The sequence below is a fragment of the Anabas testudineus genome, chromosome 24 (genome assembly GCF_900324465.2).
Source record: "Anabas testudineus chromosome 24, fAnaTes1.2, whole genome shotgun sequence".
Classification (NCBI taxonomy): domain Eukaryota; kingdom Metazoa; phylum Chordata; class Actinopteri; order Anabantiformes; family Anabantidae; genus Anabas; species Anabas testudineus.
This window is the reverse complement of record NC_046632.1, coordinates 10,215,227-10,239,745: the sequence shown is the minus strand read 5'-3', so window position 1 is coordinate 10,239,745 and position 24,519 is coordinate 10,215,227. Positions and strand designations below refer to the sequence as shown.

Genomic DNA, 24,519 nt, shown 5'->3' with positions numbered 1-24,519 from the left:
GGGCTGAACTGTTAAAGCAGTAAACAAGGAACAGAAATACAAAACGCATAGACTCTGATGGGAACATTCAGAAAAAGTGGGTAATAATGAGAAACATCGTGGCCCACTACTTATGGACAATACCCAGATTAAGGTTTATACTCACTACTCACTTTATTAGGTACAATCAAATGCAATCCAATACAGCAGCCTTTTTAATGATTTCTACTTATTAAGGTATTTTAAGGTTATAATTTCAAAGTGTTTGTAGAAACTGTCAGAAAGGTAATGCTTCTACTATGTTTATTACTGAAGTCATAGTGGGTGGTGGAGTTGTGCATTAAATCACTGGGTGTTTAAATGTTTTGGGCCCCTTATTTGTGTAAATATAACATTAACTTTTATAATGCACTCATGTACTGTTCAATTTTTCCAGTATCTTTACGTAAGCAGTACTTTTGCCTACAGTGCATGAACAGTCATCACTTAGTCAACTCTCCAGTGGTGATGGGCTGTCACTAATGAACAGCTAGCCTGTGAAGCAGTAGGTCTGAGGGGTAGTAACATTAACGCCGGTGTATGGTGCGCTGGTATAGCTAAACGTTAGTCGGGGTTCCTGGCGTTGAGCGGACATATGCAACCTAATTTAAGGATTTTAATTTTGTTCACTTCATGGTAAGTAATGGGTGTTGGTATTGATGGGCGGCTCTGAAACAGGCACAGCCTGGCAAGTCCAGCACTTAGCTAACTGACGTTAGCTTAGTCAGCTAGCATTTAACAACTAGCTTAGCCAACTTAATACAATGATGTCTGCTACTGAATAACATTAATCAGCCTTGTTAGGTTTAGCCACCGTATGTTTATGGCTAAACGTATCCGAAGACATGAATAAGTAGCAAAACACTTAATCACGCGAAGACCAAGTTAGGTTTAAACGAAAACCCGTTACACCTAGCTAGCATCGCTAACGTTAATTAAACGTTTGCTAACTATTAGCAGCTCTTGTATGTCAGCAAAATTTCACAAACTTCTTTTAAGCCAAATGGTAACACCTATTGTCCATTTTTCATAGACCCAAATGACAACATTATTTAGTAGCCCATATACTAATCATGGCAAACTGGCATCAACAGGCCAAAGACAATCCAGGGGTTTTCCTGAGTTTCGAAGCGCTAGTGGAGACTCCATTCAGGGCTGAAGTGCTGTCCAGCTCCCTGCCACTGTAAACCTGGAAGAAGAACGCCGCCTTGTGTCCAGCATCCAACATGACAGGTGAGTGACATCCAAGTATTTAGGTCCAGCATAACCACTGTCTGCGAACATATACTTATTGGGTAGTGCAGGAAAGTGATCTGCAAAGAAAGTTAAAAATATGAGCAGCCTCATCCAGATTCTCAATAAATTACTGCTGATTAGAAAAAGTTGTCAGGATATAACCTTGTTGTCAGTGTACCAGGTGTGTGTGTGTGTGCCCGCGCTCACATACGTGTGCATGTATGGGATGTTTCTGTTTTTGCAGCCAAGTTTGTGATGAGAGAATTTGCAGAGAAATCACTCACCAGACATTTTGCCTGTGTTGGCATCCGCTGCTGACCACATTCCTAAAACCACAAGCCCACTGACTGACTGAATGGCTGTTCCACTGTTCCCCTTTCTGCCAGCTTCTCTCCACCCTCCTGTCTCTCGCCCAGAGAGAGACTTCTGGTGGATAGTGAGGGCCATTGTGTAAGTGACATGTTTATTAATGAGAGAGACACACAGAGAGAGCAGAGCTGCTATTATAGGACTAATCGCTAATCTCTTCTTTAATACGGTCAACCTGCTGATGCACTAACATAAATGACCAAGAAGCCCAAGACGGGACATACGAGCTGTTGTTCAGCAGGGATTCTGAGTGAACTTGTGAGTTAGTTCTGGTCTTGTACTTGTACAGAAGTTGGAGCTGACACTTCTGATCAGGTTTGACCTAGGACCCAAGTCTATGCTTCTGTGTGCATGTGTTTAGTGTGTTGTTGCATTCGGAACAGGCAGTTGTTGATGCGTGTGTGATTATATATTTGCATTTAGCATGTCAGTTTAGGAATTGTGATACTCGGGGTGGTTAAATAGTTTTGTGACATTTGGTAGGCTTTGGTAGACAAGGATAACATTTTAAACATTAAAAAAATAGTAATTAGAAAGTTTTAGTTTGATGCTTGTAGTGTTACATTACATGCATGTTTTTGGCCTTGGTTAGGAGGTTTTCTATGAAAGGAGTATTGTGTGTCTGAGTGTGTGTGCATGCTTGTGGGCTGTTGAGTGTCTGTCCGTCATGCCCTTGCCTGCTCCTGATGTCCCTGCCTCTCAGAGGCTGGCACTGGACTGTCGTACCCTTCTGGACCATCGCGTTGGCAAGGGTAAGTGACAACACTACCTCCCCTGTTCTCTGTCTAGCTCCTTCTCTGTTGTTAAGGCACATGAACAGAGAATAATTTCACTGCTTTCTGCCATATTGTTCCATAATGCCAGCCAACAATATGTTATGCTGCAAATACAAGCATATATTAGCTTGATTCTGCTTATTGCATAGTTTTGTTTGGATATTTGCAGGCCACCATGGAATAGAAAACTGGCTGTGATTAATACTAAATATTCTGTCCTACAGCGTTGACTGATTAAAGGGGAACCTAATTTTTACTCTCTCATATTTAATTGCTTTTAGCCTAAATCTTCACTGATAATTACATTTTACATTAATAACATGCTCTCTGTTGAGTGTGTTAGAGTTTAAGGGATCTTGAAAACCTTTAAACTGTAATTGTAATTCTGATAGGCAGACTTCATGGCATTTTATCTAAATTCATGTTTGTTATACTGAAAACATTCATGCTTTTGAGTTTGCTGAATACCTTTATATTAAAGACCATTATTATGGCTGTGTGGTATTGTAGAAAAGTATGAATTGATTTAAAAGTTCTGTCTGCATATGTGAGGCATTTATTGTTGTGGGAGAAGCACTGCCATCTGAGGAATGTGAGTGAGCTGCTGAACAGCTTTTATGCATTAATGTATTCATGCACCATGGTTTTAGAAAATATAACCTGGAAGAGAATGAGTAAACTCTGACATCATAAAAAGGATAGTATTTCACAGTCTTACAGATGTACATTGTTTTTAAAAATTCAAATAACAGTAAACATAGTTATATAAACAAACATTTTCCTTCATATGTCAGTTTTTTACAAGCAACTGTGACTGAAAATGGAAGGAACCGTGGCAGAAAGTTGCATAAGCAAAGAAAGAAAAACTGTAAAGCAGGAGGAAAGGGAAGATTCATGATGGAGAGCAGAGAAAGAGTGATGCTGGCAAGGGGTAGAGAAAGGGAGAACAGAGATTGCATGGGTGGGAGGTATTTTCCCTTTCTAACCCTCTGGTGCTTCTTCTTTTAGTCTATCTCCCTTCTCTGTCTGCTTGTTTTTCTGCAACTGAAGTGAGGTGGCAGTGTGTATGTGCAACTGCATATGAAATCAGCACTAGCTCATTGAGAAGGAGCTCTGTAGCAGAAGACAAGCGGGAAAATCCAAGGTCATCATGGCACGCTTCTCTCTGACGTTGCCTCACTGTCCTGTCCTGTGCGTGTGTGTATATATATCCCTGCGTGTGTGTGTCTGCACAGCAGGGAGAGGTGTGTGAGATTCATTGCACTGAGCGAGGATTTGCACCAATCACGGTGCACATTCATATTGCCTTTTAGCTCCAAGCACACATGCAGGCATTTCTCCCAGAGCGAGCGGTGTGTGCGATTGTGTGTGTTTTCAGTGCCTCTTGGCACAGCAGCGTGCCTGCATGAGCAACTGAATCTACATTAAGGAACCATAAGCTTCTGTAGTGAGAGACTCCAACATCACGATCAATGTACGGTAAGAATTACAGCGATTCCTCTGTTGTGCATTTAGCTTTGTGTTGTCAGCTGGGTAAGCATGTGAGTAATGTGAAGCATGTAGAGCCAGTTTTCCTACATTCTACAACACATTTCATTTAGCTTTCACATGGAAAAACTGAAACTGTCACTACTGTGTCACGTCTCCTTGAAGTAAATCATGAGGGTATTCTCTCTTAAATTACACCAATAGCTAAAGAGAGGAAGATGTTTATTTTTGGTAAAAGCTACTTTTTACTCTTCTTTTTTTTTTTCCTTTTCCATTGGAGGTGGTAACGTAATGTTCTTGGCACTTGTAATGTATTGCGCAAACTTTGTGTGGCTGTCAGGTTTGCGTAGATGTGTAGTGTAGATGTTTAACATCTTGATATCCTGTAATAGTTTTTATGGTTCTGTTATTCTGAATGTTTTAGGTAACCTAGATCCATGCTTCTTTGAAAAGGAAAAGCAGTATATATGCTGTTTGGAGTTTAGGATGTCCTTGGTGAAGCATTGCCATTTACTGTAGCACGTGTGTAACTGGGACATGTTGATATATGGTTTATTGATTAGCACTAATTAAAATGTAGGCAGTTTTATTTAGGCTTTGTAAGCTATTGACAGCTTTTGGTTAGTAGAGTATGCTAATCAGTTATCAAGACATAACCTGCACAGTGGAAGATCAAATTCAGTTCACTGTATGCTGCTCTGCTGAGCTACTGTACGGTAACAGTGCTCTGGGCTTGAGTCCCTCATAGCCCAGTTTCAGTGCCTGCTTGACTGTGTTCGTAGTGTATCGGATTGGCCTTATGTCACGAGGATTTGTTGGCAGCTGGGTCTGTACATCAGTTATTTGCCTCCCACACTTACTGTGTGCTTTGAATGTCACTGTGTGTATGTGAATTGGTTGCTGAAACAAAATGTATATACTGTACATATTTCTCTGCACAGTGTGGATACCTAAATATACATTCTCAATAGATAGGGCTTGCCGTGACGAGAAAAGGGTGATAGATGGATGTTCTGGAAATATATATGCACTGAATTTGAAAAGCCGTCATTCTCTGCATGTGTTATTGACAAAATTGACATTTCTCCGTAATTCTATCAGCCTCTTTTTGGTGATACTCGGCGTCCTCCCCTCAGCTGCTGTACATCTTTCCCAGGCTCACTGAGTGACAGCTTATGTGCAAATTAAATGGCTGTTGAATCAGTCCTGCTCGTTGTTTGAGATTTACTTAAACTCTCCATGCCTCTTTTCCTATACTCTGTGTTTTTGTAGATTCTGCTGCCTGCATTTCACTGTGTGAATCTGTTGCTTAAAGACATTTTCTCCCACCCTTATTTGCTGTTTTAAAAATAGCATGAATTGATGTCTCTCTCCCCTCAGTCTTATGTAAGAACACCCCTAAAGGCTTTGAATGCATCTTGAGAAGTGTCATATATTTTGTACAGGTGTACATATATTACTTAATACATAATAGTTTGCTACACATTACAAAATGTGTAATGCAGCTTGCTTGAGTGTGTTTGAATATGTGCTCATGAGTATGACCTATAAAGCCAATGCTTTGCATGACCCCAGAGGAAGGTGAGGTCTAAATATGTATTGACAGTTCTGCCTCTTTCTTTCTCTCTCTTCTGTTGCAAACACACACAGGCACACACACAGACACACACACAGACACACACACTGATCAAAAACGTGTTTAATATTGTCCTTGCGGGGTGTCAGGACTATATTTACTCTCTCTTGTCAGCCACGTGACTGGGGGTACAACAGAGCATTTTTAGGACAGCAGGTGCAGACAGGACATTGCAAAACACTCCTACCTTTTGTGTGTGTGTGTGTTTAAAGGTTCAATATTATACTGGATCTTGTAATTGTAGTGAGGTTGAACGTTTTGATTTGTGGTGTTGTGGTAGTTGACCTACAGTGTAATAGTCCCGACAACATTGTTTTTCTGTAACTGTGTGGAGAGTATTTTTAACATGCACAAACAACTCCTTGAGTGCTATGTAGTATTGTTTGACCCTATGTTTTTTCCACTACGGTTTTTCTCCCATCTCTCTCTCTCTCTCTCACCCTAATGTGGAAAGGTTAATCTGACATCCTGGGGGAAATGGAGAGTGTAATCTGTTAATGTACTGGCCTATTGTTACATAGATAAAAATAGCATTGTGATTGGCTGCCTCCTTACTATGGTGATATGAGGTGTGGAGATTCCTCATATGTGCAGATGTGCACACATGCATGCATACATGAAACCTGCGTGACTGTGTGTCTTAACTTCCAGCTAGTGAAACAAGTAGACAGAGATCCGCAACTTTGGTGCACCAGGCTGCAGATGTCCGCCTTCTCCTTATTATCTTGTTTGATCCACTAGCAACCAGTAATTCATTGTTCCTTAGTTAAATGCTCTTCAGAGTGTGTGTGAGCATGTTTGTGTGTGGGTTTATGTGCGAGTGTGTATGAAGGCTCGATGTCCAGCCCCTTAATGTGTTGTCAGGGTGCCATGCAGAGTGGGTGGATGTCGTGAGACCCCCTGTTATGTGTGCTTTTCACCGCTGTCATCCAAATTCCTGTCCACCCACCTTATTGCACTCTCTTAGCTTTTTCCACACTAACCCACCATTACCAACATCAGTGACACAAAACAACCATTTTTTCTTACACAAGCACATCTCAGAAACTATACAGGATTTCCAAATTATGGTTGGATTGCAGCTGATATTCAAGTTACGGAAACACTAGAAGCAGAATATGTAAATGTTTTAAGCCACCATGAGCCACAGTCACACATTGAATGTGCTTTGAATAAAGCTGCTTCAGATGGCGAATTGATTTTTCTGCTTTGAGAAGAATTGACTTTCAGAGAACACATGCTTGCTTCACCATTGCTCTACTAACTGACCTAAAACAAACAGCAGCTTTAAGGTCATAATAAGAAAAAAGGTAACATGTAGACTTTTTAACTCTACTTGGCACTACAACATGGCAGTACAAAGTTTTCCCTGTAAAAATAAATGTTATCTGGTTTGTCTTTCCAAAAATGTCTTTTCTCTGGTGCTGATAGAGAGGACAGGACACAATTGTAGTGGACAGAGAAGATGCAATAAGAGTGCTAATCTGTGACTCATACAGTGCATCACAATCCATCTCCATTACACTTGCATCCCTGTCTATCCTTTCTTTCCTGTCTTCACTTTGGACCTGCTGCATTTTTATTAATTCATTGGTGACTCCCACACTCAGGCCCTGGGCCAATACAGCGAGGGTGAGAGAAGGAGGTAGAGAGTAGTTGGGTGTGTGCAGTAGGGAAGAAGGGAGCGGTGCAGAGGCCTCATTAGTGTTTGAAGTGATGGAGGACAGAAGACCACAGCTATGAATAGACATGCAGCTCTCAGAGATAAGCCAAAGCACTAGCAGAGCTCTTGCTGTGGAGTTCAGCCAAACTTTTAGGAGGCAAACCAAGACCTTGAAACAGAGGAGCCTTGAGGTAAAGATGCCTTTCAAGGCTTTAATAATACTATCTTTCCTGGAACGAAAAATTATTTTGCAAGTGAGCAAGAAAAGAAGAAAAGCGACTTCTCTGCAGATTGCTTTACTTAAACAAGTAACAAACACCAAATCTGTCCTGTCTTCATTTCAAATGGGAGAACATTCATTAAACTCAACTGCATTGCTGACCATTTAGTGAAAATAGCTTTTGTGTAATATAATAATTTTAATGTAGTTGTATAAAGTGTCCAATGCTTCATTTGTTTTTGTTGTGTTTTCATTTTTTATTTTTTTTTAAACATTATCCTCTTTTCATTTCTCAATTCTCCCTGGGCCCCTATGACTCACCACTGCTGAATACTCTCAACCAATCATAATCCAGCTCTCTTTGGCTTCATAGCTTTCTCCCCAATCCAAAGTCTGAAAAACAGTCACTGTTCAGTCTGTTGTACTTTTCTCTCCAAGGCTGTCCTTTATGCATCGAGAGAAAGAGAGACTGTGTGTGTGTGTGTGTGTGTGTGTGTGTGTGTGTGTGTGTGTGTGTGTGTGTTATCCTCTGATTGGCATTGTTGCAACTGTAATTGTCTTGTGACCACATTCTTTCCATATCTGTCCTTCCTTAAATGTCTTTTCACAGGCTTGCCTTCACTTACTGTGTGTGTGTGTGTGTGTGTGTGTGTGTGTGTGTGTGTGTGTGTGTGTGTGTGTGTGTGTGTGTGTGTGTGTGTGTGTGTGTGTGTGTGTGTGGAAAATTACAGGCTGTTACTGAAAACAGTTTAGGAGCAAATTGTGGTGGTCCCAACCAAGCTTCTGTTTCTCAAAAGCTCTATAAATACTCAACTTCCGATAAAAACAGGCATATTTGTAACAGCAACTTTTCTTTCTTGTTAGGTTCAAACATTTCACGACTCATTTAAGCAGCTTCCTCAGTTGGATGAAATTGAATACGTTTTTGTTGACTACACATTTCCATGTTTGTTGTGTGGTAATTTCCATGTTTTCAGTAATGCACAATGTTTGGTGTGTCCAAACTTTACACCAAACACTGGAAGTGTATATTATATAGTATATAATTTTACATAGCATGTAACATGTTGTTAATGTCAAATCTTTGTCACTATGTTATTGCATTTATATTGCATTTCTGTCAGTTATATTGTACAAGTCTAAATGACCACATTTCTCTGTTTTTCTTTTCCCTCCCAATTTCACATATTCCTCAGGGGTTTGTGGTTGTTGTGGGGCACTCAGGCCTCGATACAAGAGACTGGTAGACAACATCTTCCCAGAAGACCCAGAGGTGAGAAGCTCCAATGTTACATTCAGTGTCTTTTCTAATGCTTTGTCATCTATCTTCAAATCACCTGAAATATGATAATGCACTGGCAGAACTGTGGGCCTGAATTGCAGGTTCCTTTTTTTTTTTTTTTTTTTTTTTGTAGTCGCTTAATCAGGTAAATATAAACACAGTCTCGGGTTTAGGGCAAGTGAGAAAGAGACGATAAGAAAACTTACCATTGCTTCCATGCACAACTTTCTTCTTCAAAGCTTTTAGTGTCAAACCAAAGACCTTGTGTTTGCTACATTTTCCTCTGATTAACTGAGATCTGATACAGATGACTCATAAAGAGAATTCAGAAGGAGCAGATGATTTGTTGCAGAGGAAACTTTTTATAAGTCCCTCTATGCTGCTGCAGTAACCCACTTCATCTGTCAGATCTGTGGCCAAAACTGCAATACTCAGGACACTGCTGTTTTGGGACACAGATCCAACAGGTAGTGTTTTTCTAAATGGTGCACTGAAATTGGTTTGTAAGTTTGAATCTAAACTGCTTTGGTTGACACTGTAACGTTATCAGAGCAGGTTGGGAATAATGTAGGCGTCCGATAACATTTCCTCAATTAATGTGTCACAGTGTGTGAGCATCTGAGCCTGTGTGTGCAGTTTGTGTATTACAGAGTTCCTACCGGATAATTGGTGGTAAAACGGTTATAAATTAGTATAATATAGGTTGTTGCATGCTTCTCCTGCACAGTACAGTACAGTACATTATACGACTGGGATTTATCAGTGTGATAGGGACTGCAAAGACTCTATCAGATTTTAACCTACCAACTATGAAGTGACTCCATCTAATTAAGAAAATCCCAAATCAGCGTTTCAACTGAGTGTATTGCTTTATAGTCAGCTGTAGTTTTCTGGCTGTGTGATCGATCCTGGATTCCAACCACAGGATGTTTCGAAGAGGCAGACAAAAGCAGAGTCACGGCCGGTGCTGATCTCATCATGAGTGCAACTAATGGCATTAATGAGTGCCTTTATTTAATTTAGGTGTGCCAGGAAACCATACTAATTAGTTCACAATCACAATACCTTTTACAACATCACACACATTTTCAAAACGAACAAATCTTAAATGATTGAGAAGTTGGGACATAGGGCCTTGTTGTCAAGCGGTTTGCAAAAGCCTCTATGGCAACGGTCAAACTTGAGTTTTTGAGTTTATTTGACTTTCCTTTTAAAGGGATGCGAAGAACTTTGATGTCATACACAACAGGAATTCAAAGTATTAGTTGTGAAAAGGCTAGTTGATACAGTGGTGGTATTAACATGACAAAAGTCCAGCTGATCATTTTCACAGACCAGTCTACTACTTGACTGTTAGTGCTTCTTAGCTCTCTGCATGCTGAAATCATATTTGGTAAATAATGAATAATATTATTTCATGTCACACAGCTGGGGATTGTATTCTGTTGCAAAGCCCTGAACAGGATACTTAGAGTTTACAAATAATTCTACCTCATTTACAGTATTGTAGTTTTATCAATGTGTTAAAGTACTGCTTTCCTTATGGTATGTTTCAACTCTTTTCTGAATGTCTCAGTGGGCTATAGATGTTTTTAGCTCTCTCCTCCCACTGCCCAAACTGAAAGACCAGTAAAGTAGGTCAAGGGGGAAAGTAGCAGGTGAACAAAGTAATCTCATTATATTGTTCCAATTTGTTTTTTGAGAAGTACACACTACCTTACACGCAAGTACACACAATGGTACAAACACAATCGCACTTGCAACGTGTATGAGATTCACGCTTCTTTGTCTTGTTTCTCCCTCTGTCACGCTCCTAGGATGGGTTAGTGAAAGCCAACATGGAGAAGCTGACATTCTACGCCCTGTCAGCTCCAGAGAAACTTGACCGTATCGGAGCATACCTGTCTGAGAGACTGTCAAGGGATGTGGCCCGACACAGATATGGGTGAGCATCAGCAGTCAGTAGCTATTCAGAACTGTCTCCAGAAATAACATTTCATATGGTAATTCTATCCTCTGACAATTACTGTTTGCACATTGTGTATTATTTATTCTTGGCCACACATTGATTTAATTTCATCATGATTAAAATTCTGGGGAGAATTTGAGGTTGTCTTGCTAGGAGGTAATGTGGTGCGTTTCATCATAGAGATTCAAACTGACAGTACATCAAAGACCTTAAAACTGTGCTTGTGATATTCTTGAAAGGATTTGTGTCCCACATATAATCTGGAGAAAGGACTGTGAAATTATTATCCCCTCCATGTTGTAACGTAATTTGTAATTATTGGTCACTGCAGCTGAGCATACAGAGAGACAGGTTGGTCTGTTTATTACAAAAACAACATAGCTGGTTTTGGTCACAAATGTTTCTGTACAGTCTGTACTTACTTTATATGCCAGAGAAGTTCTTGTTTTTCATGACTCATGAATATGATGCCTGGTGATGATTCTTGCCAGTATAAACAGCATGTGCAGATTACATTTACACTTGGCAGACTCTGTCTGAAATCTGTGCAATATGCAAGTCTCCAGAGTTTGTCTGGCAAAGCTCATCGCATTTAGATTTCTGTTAATCTGCTGTGTGCAGTTCATGATTTAACATTAAGGCTATAAATTTATACTTCTGTCTATACAATCCACACACAGATTATATTTGCCCATAGCGCCAGTGGTCTAATTTAGATATCCCTCTATCTCTCTTCTTCTTTTCAGGTATGTGTGCATAGCCATGGAAGCCCTGGACCAGCTCCTCATGGCTTGTCACTGTCAGAGCATCAACCTGTTTGTGGAGAGCTTTCTTAAGATGGTGCGCAAGCTGCTAGAATCAGACAAACCCAGCCTGCAAATTCTTGGAACCAACTCAGTGAGTGTATAGGATTATACTATTAATTTTAAAGTGCAACTATGATGCAATCAGACAAAAAAACTGACATATTATCATACAAATGTATATCTTTGTAGAAGAACAGCATCTATTATTTGGAACTTCAAATTAAGTATACTTAACTAAACAACTAACTAAATTACACCCCTGTCAGCAATGTAAGGACATGAAAATTGTTATTTGAACGTTGAAAATAACATTGAAATAATCAAATGATGGTTGTCAGCTGTTGCATTCAGGGAGAGTGAATGTAATATCTAAATGTGTTAAAGCTGAAGATAATTGTTTACTCTAAATATAATTTACTAAGCAAAAAACTCCCCTAGCCATGAACTGTTAACAATAATGATTCAAAACCTGATTGTTTTACTAATATAAATGTAGATGCAGTAAATACCCACATCCCAAAACTGTGCTAGTTTAGCTTTTCTGCCATTTAACATTGGTCGCATTTCAGAAGATTTAGAACAATTTCTCAGGGTAAGTTTTTAGTTTCCTGATGTGATGGCACAGAGTAAAAAAAATGTTAGACATTCTGTGATAGCATAGGAGAAAGATCAGATCTCAGTACGAGAGTGATGGGCAGACGGTGGGTGAGTGATGAGTATCCTCTCATGTGGGAAGCAGCTATCAGCACCGCTTAGGTCAGCAGAGGACATATAGGAGAAATCAGATTAGCTGCAGACTAGATCTACACAGATGGACGAGACACGACAGTCTCTCACTCATAATCTTCCTGCTATCAGTCTCTCTTGCACAGACTTAAGGGGTGTATATTTAGGACAAATGTAAGGCCATATGCTGATGCACTCACACATACTCACCCTCCCATCAGTGCTGCATAATTAATTGTGCATCACTGTGCTGTTTACCAGAATCAATATAAGATGAATATTTCCATATGCGATGATTTAAAGCTTTACTTTCAGAGTGCCTGTTGTTGAACGTTGTGAGGATATTGATTGGGATTAGTTTCGTTGGATGTGTTTAGTCCTAACACAGTCGGGGCAGAGAAACCCCAACCAACATAGAACCACACACATACACAGTGTAATCTTCAGTTTATGAGAGAATATTTCATCACAAGGCCAGTATTTCATTACACTGTCTTTCACTGATACACATTGCAGAGCCCTTTCTAACACACATCAATACCGGAGTTCATGTTACTGTCAACCTGCCATTACTTTTATGGGTGACTTTGTGATAGAGAGGATTTTGGTTGTAACGAAAAGATTTTTAATCTTTGCTCTCATCGCCCTTGGTTTCTATTCTTAAAGCTTTTCAATCCGTTGTCTGTTTCTGCAGACACAGAACTGATACCGAACATTAAAGCCTTGAAGCAGCCCGGTATTACTGGTACTAATGCTAGGCAGCTTCCGGGTATCAGCTGCTGCAGAAATTTACTGCAGCAGCGGCTGAGCCGCTTCTCAGTGGCAGTTATTCGTTCACATCATTTACTTTCCTCAAGGGTGCTTCATTTAATTTCAGTCCTCTCCAAATACTCATTTTGTGAGCAAGAAATGGGTTCACCAGGGCTTCTTTAGATGTTCATTTTCTACATAAATACTACTCTTTGTAGCCTTTAGGTTACTGCATTAATGTATTTTGAATGGGGGATTCATGTTCTGTAATTGCCATCTGCTTTAGTCTTTAATAATTCTTCCTTCACGGGGTATCCTTCCTGATAAAAAGAAATCCTGTTTATAATTTATTAATTGTAGTGTGGTGTGAAGCTAAATGTCAGCATGTCTAAATGGTGACATTTTCTGGCCCAGCGGGAGAGCCCCCCTCTGCCCTGTGCTTTTCACTCTTAATGAGATGTTATGCTGCTACAGTTAGATTTTAATTTCATTGAGGATTTAGGCTTATTTCATTAAAGACATTTTAATTAATCTGAATTTCACTTTTATATAAAAATGTTCTTGTCTTCTTAGTTTGTGAAGTTTGCCAACATAGAAGAAGATACACCATCGTACCACCGCAGTTATGACTTCTTTGTGTCACGCTTCAGTGAGATGTGTCACTCCAGCTACGAGGACCCTGACATCCGCACTAAGTGAGTGGACAGATGCTTGATTGTGTTAGAGGCAAAATTATTAACTGCTTTTTCAGACTACTTTTTCAAACCTTTTTTTAGACTGCTGCTGCCCCTAGACATTTCTCTTAAATGGTCTAAAAAGTGAAATCTTTTTAAAGTGATCTTGTCATCCACTGAAAATAGAAATAGTGACATCTTTGAACAATAAAATGAAAAAATCTAAAAGATCTAAACACTGACAGATATGGGCAAAAATAAACAATATGATTTTCTATATTTAATTATCCATTTATAGATTCAGTTACCTGTCAAATGATTTATGTTGCCTGTGTCTGCAAATGTTTCCTCCAGGATTCGTATGGCAGGTATAAAGGGTCTGCAGGGTGTGGTGAGGAAAACTGTGAATGATGAGCTTCAGGCCAATATTTGGGATCCTCAGCACATGGACAAAATCGTCCCCTCTCTGCTTTTCAACTTGCAGTGTGGAGAACATTCAGAGAGGTGAGTGCTGGGACAATGACAACTAAGTAGGTTCCATTTTTTGAGGTCAGTGACATATTATACATGTCATATTATAGTGTCAGTTTCAACTTCAGTCACCAGAGACTTTCTGACACTTTTATTGCTAGTGCTTTTTAAGATACCTATTTTGTCTAAATTGATTATACTGTATATTTTTTATTTGTATATTTTAATATGTACATGGTTTATATAGAAAAGGGAGCAGAACTATAGGAGTTTACCCACTAAAACGCTTTGGAACTAAACTATTCAACTGAGAAACACAATTTAAGCTCTACATTGATGTTTAACAATCTGCAGTTAGTATTAGGTACTGTTCTATACTGACTGATACAGGCAGTCCCGGTTCATTAAGCACACAGCCTGCCAAATTATCACAAAGTTGTATCAGCAACTGTGGTAAGACTTTTACAACTAACACTTAACATTATCACCTCCATGAAGAGAGGTTTTATTGCAAGATGGGAATCGTTTTAGCTAGATGCATCTAATAAACTGGCAACTGGGTGCATATGCATTTTGTCACGCACATTACAAAATCCTGACTTCAGGTTATTGCAGATAAACTGAAATCACTGTGGTATCATGTATATGGTCATTACTAAATAGACAGGACTGTTTACATGTGCCAACATGTAGTGAGAAAGTTGATGACCCAAAATGGGTCAGTATGCCCAACATGCCTTAGTCACACACTGCACAGCCACTGTCCTGTACCCAACTGGTGCTGTTTGTCTTATGTTAGGCCATATTTGTCCTGGAAGTCTAGCCAGCCATCACCCATGTCATTCATCATCATTGTCATCACAATGAACCGACTGACAGCTTCACTTATGGGCATCTGTTTGGCCACCTGCAGCATTCAAGGACAAAGGGGCCAGGAGATAGGGAGAAAATATAATGAGAGAGCGTGGAAGGGGGAAAGCATAAACAGAAATATGACAGTGACTGAATAATGAAAGCATCACAAGCCCTGAGAACTACACTATGATAGTGTGAGAGAGAGACAGATTCAAATTCTGGAGCCTCTTCTTCTTGGCATTATTCCACATGCTGAAATTCACTTTGACGTCAGTACTGAGATCTGAAGGTTAGGGGAGCAAAGGGGGAGGGCAAAGAGAAGAATGCTGAAAGATTGGGTGGAGGGTGCAATAATAGAAAAAACAGAGTGATAAGAATGGAGAGGTTATTGAACAAAACAGACAGATGGACAGAAAGAGACAGACACAACCCAATGGAGAAACGCATTTCCCTCTCAGCTTCACTCCGCTCTGTGTGTTATGTGGGCTGCTCCTGCTGTGCATCCTCAATCCTTTCTCACACCGAGTTTAGCCAGTCATTACCAACCCTAAAACCCACAGCAGTCAATACAGACTTTAATTAAACTCACAGATGGTGCAATTTTTTCTGCATTAATCCCTGTGCACATGAACAAGTTCATTTAAAGATCAACTTCATGCACAGTTTTAGCTCCTGACAGTTGAGACTATTTTCTGTAGTTTATTTCAGGAGATTTTTCTCTGCCCTGTTTTGTTTGTTACACTTAAAAAACAAGTACCAGCATTGATTGGTTGTTTACAATTTGACAGACATTGCCACATGATCTTCACTTAAACATGCGTTTCAAACACTCCTCATACTCGGCCTCTGTGGATTGTTGATAAAAGCAGATACGAGGTCAGATTGCAGTAGACAAGTAGGCTGATCTCTCCTCCTGTCAAAAGGTTTTCTTGTTCAAAACTGGGCAGTGACAGCTCAGAATAGTCTTTTGTGAGTGTTTGATAAGCTCTTTTAAAATGGACAGAGGCAGTGGGAGCAGCTTTATCATCATTTGTTACTGCTGCACAAAGGTTGAAGCTTCAAACTGATTTTTAACTTGTTTTTGTTGTTTTCCATTGCCTCTCAGCTTTTGGATTTGTGTATTTTTTTAAGTTAGAGGCACCACAGAGAGGCAGGAAGTCACATAGTTTATTTTTATTAGGCTATTAATAAGTAATATCATCATTGGTGGACCACCTAGGGCTACTCATGACCAAGATCCAGTTATGGTAGATGTTTTAAATATGCATAATAACAAAGGATGGCAATACCAGTTGTATTGTATGTACACACAGATTAAAACTGGACATGTTCGCCATGGTAGTCTCTTTTCACAAATGCGTACATCTACAACAGCCAGCACAGTCATTTCATTTTCACTGCTGACAAACTGCAGAGGTTAAAGTCACCTCAGGAGCGAAGGCTGCAGTGACACAGCAGTCCAGATGATGAAGTCCAAAATCTTGTGAAAATACTAGCGCTACTGAATCAAATTGATTTGAAACTCTTGCCTCTTTTCCCCTTTCTTTCTCTCGCTGTCTGTACCTCTCTTCCCCCTCCCAATTTGCTTTCCCCTCCCTCTCGGATTCTCTTTGCCTCCTCCTTTCTGTTTCCTCTCCTCTGATTTCTGCTTTCTCACCTGCATTGCTCCCTACAAGCCGCTCCCCGTCTCCGCTGCAGGCGACGGAGAAGGAGAAGGAAAGCCCGGTGGAGCTGACAGAGCGTTGCTTCAGAGAGCTGCTGGGACGAGCCGCCTATGGCAACATCAAGAATGCCGTCACACCCGTGCTGATGTGAGACACTGTTCTATCTTTTGCGTTTCCTTCTTTGTGGACTCGTTTATTTGACATATTGACTAACCTTAAGGAATGACACACATCAGGACGATATATTGCCAGATTTTTAGCTTTACTTGAATTGGCCTGACAGAGCTTAGCAAGGTCAATGCAAGGTTACATAGTAAGAATATTGCAGATTTCCTGTTTGTTTCCAGCTTTACTGTGTTTTTGATGTTTTTTTAATTTTTTATTTAACTTTGCCTCTGAGCATGTTTATCCAGGAGATTAGCTTTGTTTCATTGTCTCTTTCTCCATCTTTTACTTTCCTTCCCGCTCTTATATGAATAATTTCAGCTCCACTGTTTTGAATTGTCGTGTTTTATCAATTTCAGCCTTTCAGTCTGGATTTGCTCTTGTGCTTGTATCTCAATGAGCTCTGCACCTCAGCTGGTATTCTTCTCTCCTGCTTCATACCGTGTTTTCATGAAGACACTGGTATTGTTTGCATAGCAGTCTGGCCACAATGTTAATTTTTAATAGGCAGTTAAACAGAAGTCTGCTAAAAAATGCAGTAGATAAAATGTGTCCACCAGCATTTATGCATGTATAATGTGCCTTGAGGAATGCAGCTGAATCTGCTAGAATATCGAAATTGGGACTGGGCTTATTTGTTGTTGTTATTATTATTATTATTATTATTATTACTTTACAGTTTATCGAAAGATAAAACATAAAGTTAAACTGAAAATACTTTAAAAGGCAGCCATAACAGCTGAAAACATTTTTTGCTCTTTTTTTCCCCCGACACATATCTAAACGTTGGAAATACGCAATTCCAATATAATTAAATTTTTAGCCTGTAATTCTCTTACTTATTTTTTGTACACCTACATTTCTCTACAACTCTACTTCTTGAAAAGTTATATTGGCTGCATTGGCTCTTGTCCATCCATCACTGTCTCTGTTTCAGCCCGTTTCATGCTTTAGTGATTTATATCACTCTCCCTCCCGTTTCTTCATACGTACGGATGCTACAGTTTGAGCAACTATTCAGTAGGAACGACCTTGATCTTGTTTGATAGATGTTTTTTTTCTTTTTGAATTATGACGCCCTGTTTTAATCATATTAACTTCCCAGAATTTTCAGTTATGCTGTATAAACAGTGGCAAGAAAAAGATGAAGATCAGATCACATTTTATGACAAATGAATGCAGAAAATCATAAAATTTTAGGTTCACATACTTTTTTTGCTACTGTATATATAAAAATATATATAAAAAACAAGCATATGTAATACAAACGACATATAGCTTTATGTGTAACATATGTTGGAGGACTATTATTTTGCTTTCCACGCATCGATTTTCTCCATCACTAGTGGCGCTGTATAATTACATCTTCTGCATCCTCCCTGTCTCTCTCCACCTGTCTTTCTATCCCCAGGCACTTAGATAACCACTCTCTATGGGAGGGAAAGACCTTTGCAGTGTGTTGCTTCAAAATCATCATGTACTCCATCCAGGTGAGTGATCCTGTGCCATCATATCCTCAAAGACCTCCTCCTCACTCATTTTCCCTTCACTTTCACTCTGTTTCAACGTTTTTGTGTGATTCACACAGATAAGTGGCTATTAGATGATTCAGAGGTGCCCAGGAGAAACATGATCAAGGATCCATGGGGGTCTCACTGATTTACTGCTTAGAACTGCTCTGAAAATGAGAGAAGATTGCTTATTCCATGTGGCTTTCTCCTCACAGCTGTTGTTAAACTTGGACAAAATGAGAAATGCATGTTAGTGAAGTGCTAAATCTCCAAAGCTTTCAGTTTGCTACTTGGTTGAATGACTTATTGCAATTCACCAGAAAACTGGTTTTCTCTTTCTCCTCACAGTTTTCTTTTTAATGCAGTTTAATAAATTTCTTGCTTTATTGCTTCTTTTTTTTACAGTCACAGCACTCTCACTTGGTAATCCAGCAGCTTCTTGGCCACCTGGATGCTAACAGCAAGAACTCAGCCAAAGTACGAGCTGGTATAGTGGAAGTGTTGCTGGAGGCAGCTGCCATTGCAGCCAGTGGCTCTGTTGGTGAGTTATGTGCCCACATGTATACTAAGTTCACAGATTGGAATGCAAATAGGTTTAGACGTGATGCGTCAGGTGGGCAGGTTTTTGATTATTCGTTGTTTATATATGCAGGCCCCACTGTGTTGGAGGTGTTTAACACTCTGCTGCGACAGCTTCGTCTGAGTGTGGACTATGAATTGACTGGCTCCTATGATGGCAGCACCAACATTGGCACCAAGATCATTAAAGCTCATGAGGAGAGGCAGCTGCAGGAAGCTGTCATTAGGACCATTGGTGAGTCTGTGGGCAACATCTCTGTGTGTTTTGGTTTGTGTAGGAGGCTTTGCGAGACTAGCTCCTGGAGTGTATCAGATCATCTGTGGTGCTTATGCCTCTGTGTAAATTTTTTTCTGACAGTTATTTATCCAACCTTTTCTCTCGTTCCATGTGATTTTCTTTTCCTTTGCTCCAAATCTCCCTCTTATCCACTCTTAAACTCTCTCTTTTTCTTTCAGGTTCATTTGCCAACACTCTACCAACATACCAGAGATCAGAGGTCATGCTCTTCATCATGGGCAAGATCCCTGTCCCTGGGATTCACCCTACTCTGCCCTCGACAGGTTCTGGGTAGGTTATTCACACATCTCAAACAGTATGCCCAGGATCTTAAATGTTAAAACTCTTTGTTTTATCCTTTAATCAGCAGTGACTTTTAAACATATGCATTGGTTGTTGGTGAAGATTTAAATGTGAATCTGAATTTACTCTTTCATCCACAGACCCGAGGGTACCAGAATGATTCAAATTATGTTACTCAAGTCCTTGGTGCAGGTAAGTCTAATAATGTGTACTGCAGAAAATGTAAAGCACAAAAACCTGGTTATTAAGAGGTCATGATCACCAGTTTGACACAGTACACAGATGTGAAATTGAATAAATCTGTGTTTTAATCGTGTTTAACCTATGTTGACAAAAAGTGTCCAGTTTGTCTTCCCATCAACCAAGGGATGTTTGTACAGCAAATATTTGTTAGCAATGTCTTTCTACCAGATCATAACTATTTGCTTATCAATTCCTCTAATTATCCTTCCATCCTGATTGCCAGTTTAGGGATAACAAGAGTTTGAGCCAATGTTTTTAAATGTGAACATACAAATACGTCTGACACCAGCATGTAATCTGCTTACATGAAAACACATAGAAACATTAGAATTTGTAGTTAAGTTTCTGTTGTTATATTGAATTTTCATGTTGAGTTGTAACATTGTAAAATCAATATCTCAGGTGACAGCAGGTTTCCAGACCACCAACATGCTGACAGCACTGCCCAGCTCCTTCCTGGAGCCACTGCTGTCCTTCTCTCTGACTGAGGATCCAGAAGTTCGACTGCTGGTGCTCCAAATCCTTCTCAGTCTCATTGACAGACATGACAACAGACCCAAGTTCACCAACATTAGGTGTGTAGCTGTGTATGTTGGAACGTTGTGGATTTGTATACTATGTGTTGTTTTTAGGCTTTGTTGGACTTGTGCTTTTCCTTCTGTGCAGCATTATCTCTGACATCTCCGTGCTCAAGCTCAAAGTTGACAAGTGTTCGAGACAGGACAACTTATTCATGAAAAAGGTACATACTCTCACTACATCTGGAGTTAGCTTCACTGTCATGGGAACTCAAAATTTCCGAAATTCGAAATACAAATTCAAAAGCTGTAAAACTTTTTCTGCATTTCCTATTCTGAAAATGTTGTAATATATTTGCAGATATAGAAACTGATTATTTTGAAATAATAAAAATAAAAAGATAAATATTCATACTTGCAGTGTAACTGTTGACTACTCTAGATTATGCTCTTTGTTTTTGTTTTGATTTATTCTCTCACTCTTGCCATCCTCTACTAATAGCATGGCCAGCAGCTGTACCGACACATCTACATGGGCTGTAAGGAGCCGAGTAGCGGTCGACAGCACTACGAGACCCTCTTTGCTCTGTTGGGTCTTCTCAGCGTGGAGCTGGCCAATGAAGAGGTGGTGGTGGACCTCATTCGCCTGGCACTCGCCTTGCAGGTTTGGATGAATGTGCATGCAATCAAGTAATTTTTTATAATATTTGTGTAACACAATTAAATGCACAGCTCACAAAGCATTTTAAAAGTGTGCTTAAAATTGTGGGAAAAAAAAAGATTTGAAAGTGGGAAATGCATGTTATAAACATCCAGTTCAACACAATTTGAAGTGGAAACTATCCAGGACTCATAAAGATATAAAATATAAAGCCTGAATTCATTTTAACATACATTGTATGTTGAGGATAAAGTTTAGTGCTGGAGTTCTTCAAGTACAATGTTGACGTCTCTCCGTATCCTGTGCAGGACTTGGCTCTATCCACCGACGAGGCTCTTCCTGTTTATAACCGCTGTGCTGTTCATGCCCTCGCCGCCGCCTACCTCAACCTCATCTGCCAGCTCACCACCGTCCCAGCCTTCTGCCAGCACATACACGAGGTCTTGACCCAAGCTCCTTTGTGCATATCTGTGTGTGTCATGTCTGAAGCTTCTTTTAATAAACTGCCTTTATCCTCTGCCCTTCAGGTAATTGAGGTGAGACAGAAAGAAAGTCCCTACCTTCTGCCTGAGGATGTCTTTATTGATAATCCAAAGTATGTACCATCCACTTTTTATTGTCCTTCCTCAAACTAATACAAGTGTTCAATTGGATATTTAAGTACATCTTATATATAAAAAGAAAACACTCAACACTGCTGCTGTTCTCCTAGGCTGCCTTCCTCACTGGAGAAGGTGGAGGGAGGTGTCTTGTTCCTTCAGTCGAAGATCACTGAGGTCCTTGGAGGTAGTGGCTACAACACTGAGAGGCTGGCTACGCCTTATGTACCACAGTATACAGGTAAAGGGCCCAGACAATACATCTCCTGAAGACAAGAAATGTGTTGTAATGCTACACACAGTTCAAAAGTCAAATAGAGGAACAGTTAAAATTAAATATAGACTCTCTTTCAGAAAATAGTGATGTTTACTGACTCTGCAATGTGGTAAGGGTTTATGCACATTATTGATTCCTGAATATAAATTCAGAACCTAACTGCTCCCTAGGAGTTAGTGAGGATTTAGGAGTTTCTTGAAGGACATTTCACCAGGGCAGACTGTTTATAACTGTGGGACTTGAACCACTGTTTCTCTGCTTCAGTTTTTTAAGACGGACTTAATCAACCAACCCAAAAAACACATTGATATTTGCCATATATTTTGTCAAGGTTTTCTATTTAAAAATAAAATATAATAAACAGCAGTACTGCACTTTGTCCAGATGAGGACCGTCTGTCCAAGAGAAAGAGCATTGGTGAGACTATCTCACTCCAGGTGGAGGTGGAGTCCAGAAACAGTCCAGAGAAGGAGGAGGTAAAGGCAAAAAATTATTTGCAACAATTTTATGGTACTAAACTTTAAAATGTGCACCACTGAGATGCTGTGGGTAAGTTTAGAGTACTGAACATTTTAAGTGTGGAGCTCTGCTCCAGGGAAGAGGCTGTATCAAACTCCTTTCTGCTGTAATTCTTCTTTGCAGAGGACTCCAGCAGAGGAGATCACGTTTGAAACACTAAAGAATGCCATCGGTATGTCTGCTCACATTATTCAGCTATTGTGGTTTTAAAGTATTCATGAAATCACCACAAACTTAAATCATATTGATGTGTGTGGTTGAAACTAAGGAAAATATCTGAAGGTGTTTATGTAACGTTTGTCATAATCAGAAAGTGATATGTAGCTTCAGGAATGGAAACAATAGAAATATGCTGCTGTAGCCTAAATGCAGAAAAATAATTGTGATTTTTACTTCTGTTAAAAAAAGCACTAAGCCCACATTGGGATGTACAGCGTACAGTGCGCTGCAGCAAAATGTGTTATTTAAATTTTATTAAATATTTCTGCCTCCCTCTAGTGGACAGTGTGGGTATGGAGGAGCAGGAGAGGGAGCGGAGGAGACAAGTGGTGGTGAAGTTCCAGAAGGCCCCCTTCGAGGAAATAGCTGCCCATTGTGGTGCCAGGGTACAAGCAAGACATTTTTCTTTTATATGTAGTGTTCGTACTGTTATCCATACTCTCGTTTCAACTTCTTTCTGTTTCTAAGGCTGTTTATTCTCCTTTACAGGCCACGCTACTGCAGAGCAAACTAAACCAGATCTTTGAGATTACAATCAGGTAACATGCAGCGCTGTAAGATATTTTAAAGAGGCACTAAACCTTGAATTATTTTATTTTTAGTGCTTTAGACATAATAACATAGAGTTTTGTTGGCATATAATCCACACAGCTGATATTTCAAACCAATTAATGCTGTGTAAAAGGCTTTGGGTCAAATTTACATTTTGGTAGTAGTAGTAGGTTCATTGTAAAATGTTTATTGGTGACTCTCTAGGTCAACTTGTTAAATTACCAACCGTAGCTTTCAACCAATACCTGACATGTCCCGTCCTGTGGATGTGTCTGTTGTGTAACCATCCTCCTCTCCTGGAGCCTCTGCTGCAGGACACATTTAGCTGTGTTCTCCTTCCCACATTGCATTTTTTAAATACTTTGGTGATAATGGCCATATTGAAACCTAGAGTGTCCCTTTAGCAATTAAATACATTTGTGTTAGTTTAATAATACAAAGGGCAGTAATGACATCAATGGTGGTGATGCTGACTAAGTGGATGATGACGATAAGGACGGTGTTGACTCATGATAATGATGACTGCTGTTTGTGTCCACATTCAGACCCCCGCCCAGCCCATCTGGAACCGTTTCATCAGGTTATGGCCAAAGTCAGAGTCGATCTGTACCTATCTACGAGATGAAGTTTCCCGACCTTTGTGTTTACTAAACCGGGAAGTCTACAGTGATGTTGAACTGTTAAATATTTGGGCACAAGGTGATTGTCACCGTGAAGACATACTGACCATGGAATCAAACAACTACAGGGGATGTGGGGGGACTAGCAGTAATTTAAAGCCAACTAAAGAACAACCCACTTTTTGATTAATTTAGTTGCTTAAAAATTCATTTGTCCTGCGATTGCAGCCAAAACAGTCTGGCTAATGTTGATAAATGCCAAAACTAATAATTTAACACAGATTATTGACTTTTTGTTATTAGTACATGTCTGCAGAAACTCCACTGGTTGGATTTTAAAGTTAGACATTGTCAAGAACTGTGAGAGAACTGTTGACTGAAAGCTATTTTATTGACTTTAGAATGAAATGAGGTTGCATGCCTTGTAACTGGAAATTATAATCCCACTGCAGGTCTCGACTATTCTTTTGTCCCTTACAGGGTGCCATATTACTGTTTCTCATGAAATTAGATTTAACCAGTCGTGCTTCTTTTCTCTTGAGATTTTAATATTTTACTTGTGTAACCAGGAAGAGCGGATGTGAATTAGATGCTTTTTAATTTGATTGTATTGTTATGTATGTGTGGATCCGATATGTGTAGAAACAAATATGAAGCCATTCCTCTCCATCTGTCATGTTACTGAACATTTTAACGCTTATTGTAGTTTTGTTTAGCATTTTTAGTGTTAGCCAAAAGTGCTTTTTCTTTCATGACGGGCATTTATTTATTGCACTTTTTTTCAAATTGTTCTTTAGTTTTTAGCAGTGGTTTAAATGGAAGTTAATCGTTGATCTGTGTGCTATCCTCCAAAGTGAGTGTGCCTTACAGGTG

At 39.6% G+C, this 24,519-nt stretch overlaps 1 protein-coding gene across 11 annotated transcripts; it reads left to right on the top strand.

Moving 5' to 3' along the window:
• The first annotated feature begins 477 nt into the window (after positions 1-477).
• On the top strand, positions 478-24,324 carry LOC113148972 (protein EFR3 homolog B). 11 transcript variants are annotated; one of them, XM_026340761.1, is made up of 23 exons: positions 2,193-2,375; positions 8,603-8,679; positions 10,506-10,633; positions 11,404-11,554; positions 13,513-13,634; positions 13,968-14,117; positions 16,616-16,750; positions 18,180-18,258; positions 18,685-18,820; positions 18,932-19,093; positions 19,315-19,426; positions 19,579-19,630; positions 20,084-20,256; positions 20,348-20,423; positions 20,702-20,863; positions 21,169-21,300; positions 21,388-21,455; positions 21,573-21,700; positions 22,121-22,212; positions 22,379-22,427; positions 22,754-22,860; positions 22,964-23,013; positions 23,572-24,324. In XM_026340761.1, exons 1-23 carry the CDS (start codon positions 2,291-2,293, stop codon positions 23,675-23,677), a joined length of 2,532 nt encoding a protein of 843 aa, XP_026196546.1. In that variant the 5' UTR covers positions 2,193-2,290; the 3' UTR covers positions 23,678-24,324. The 11 variants fall into 11 exon arrangements, with proteins under 11 accessions (XP_026196536.1, XP_026196538.1, XP_026196546.1 ...); XM_026340751.1 differs by lacking the exon at positions 2,193-2,375 and adding exons at positions 478-654; positions 1,113-1,251 and having other exon boundaries at positions 18,685-19,093; positions 21,169-21,455; XM_026340755.1 differs by having other exon boundaries at positions 21,169-21,455.
• Positions 24,325-24,519: the final 195 nt, after the last annotated feature.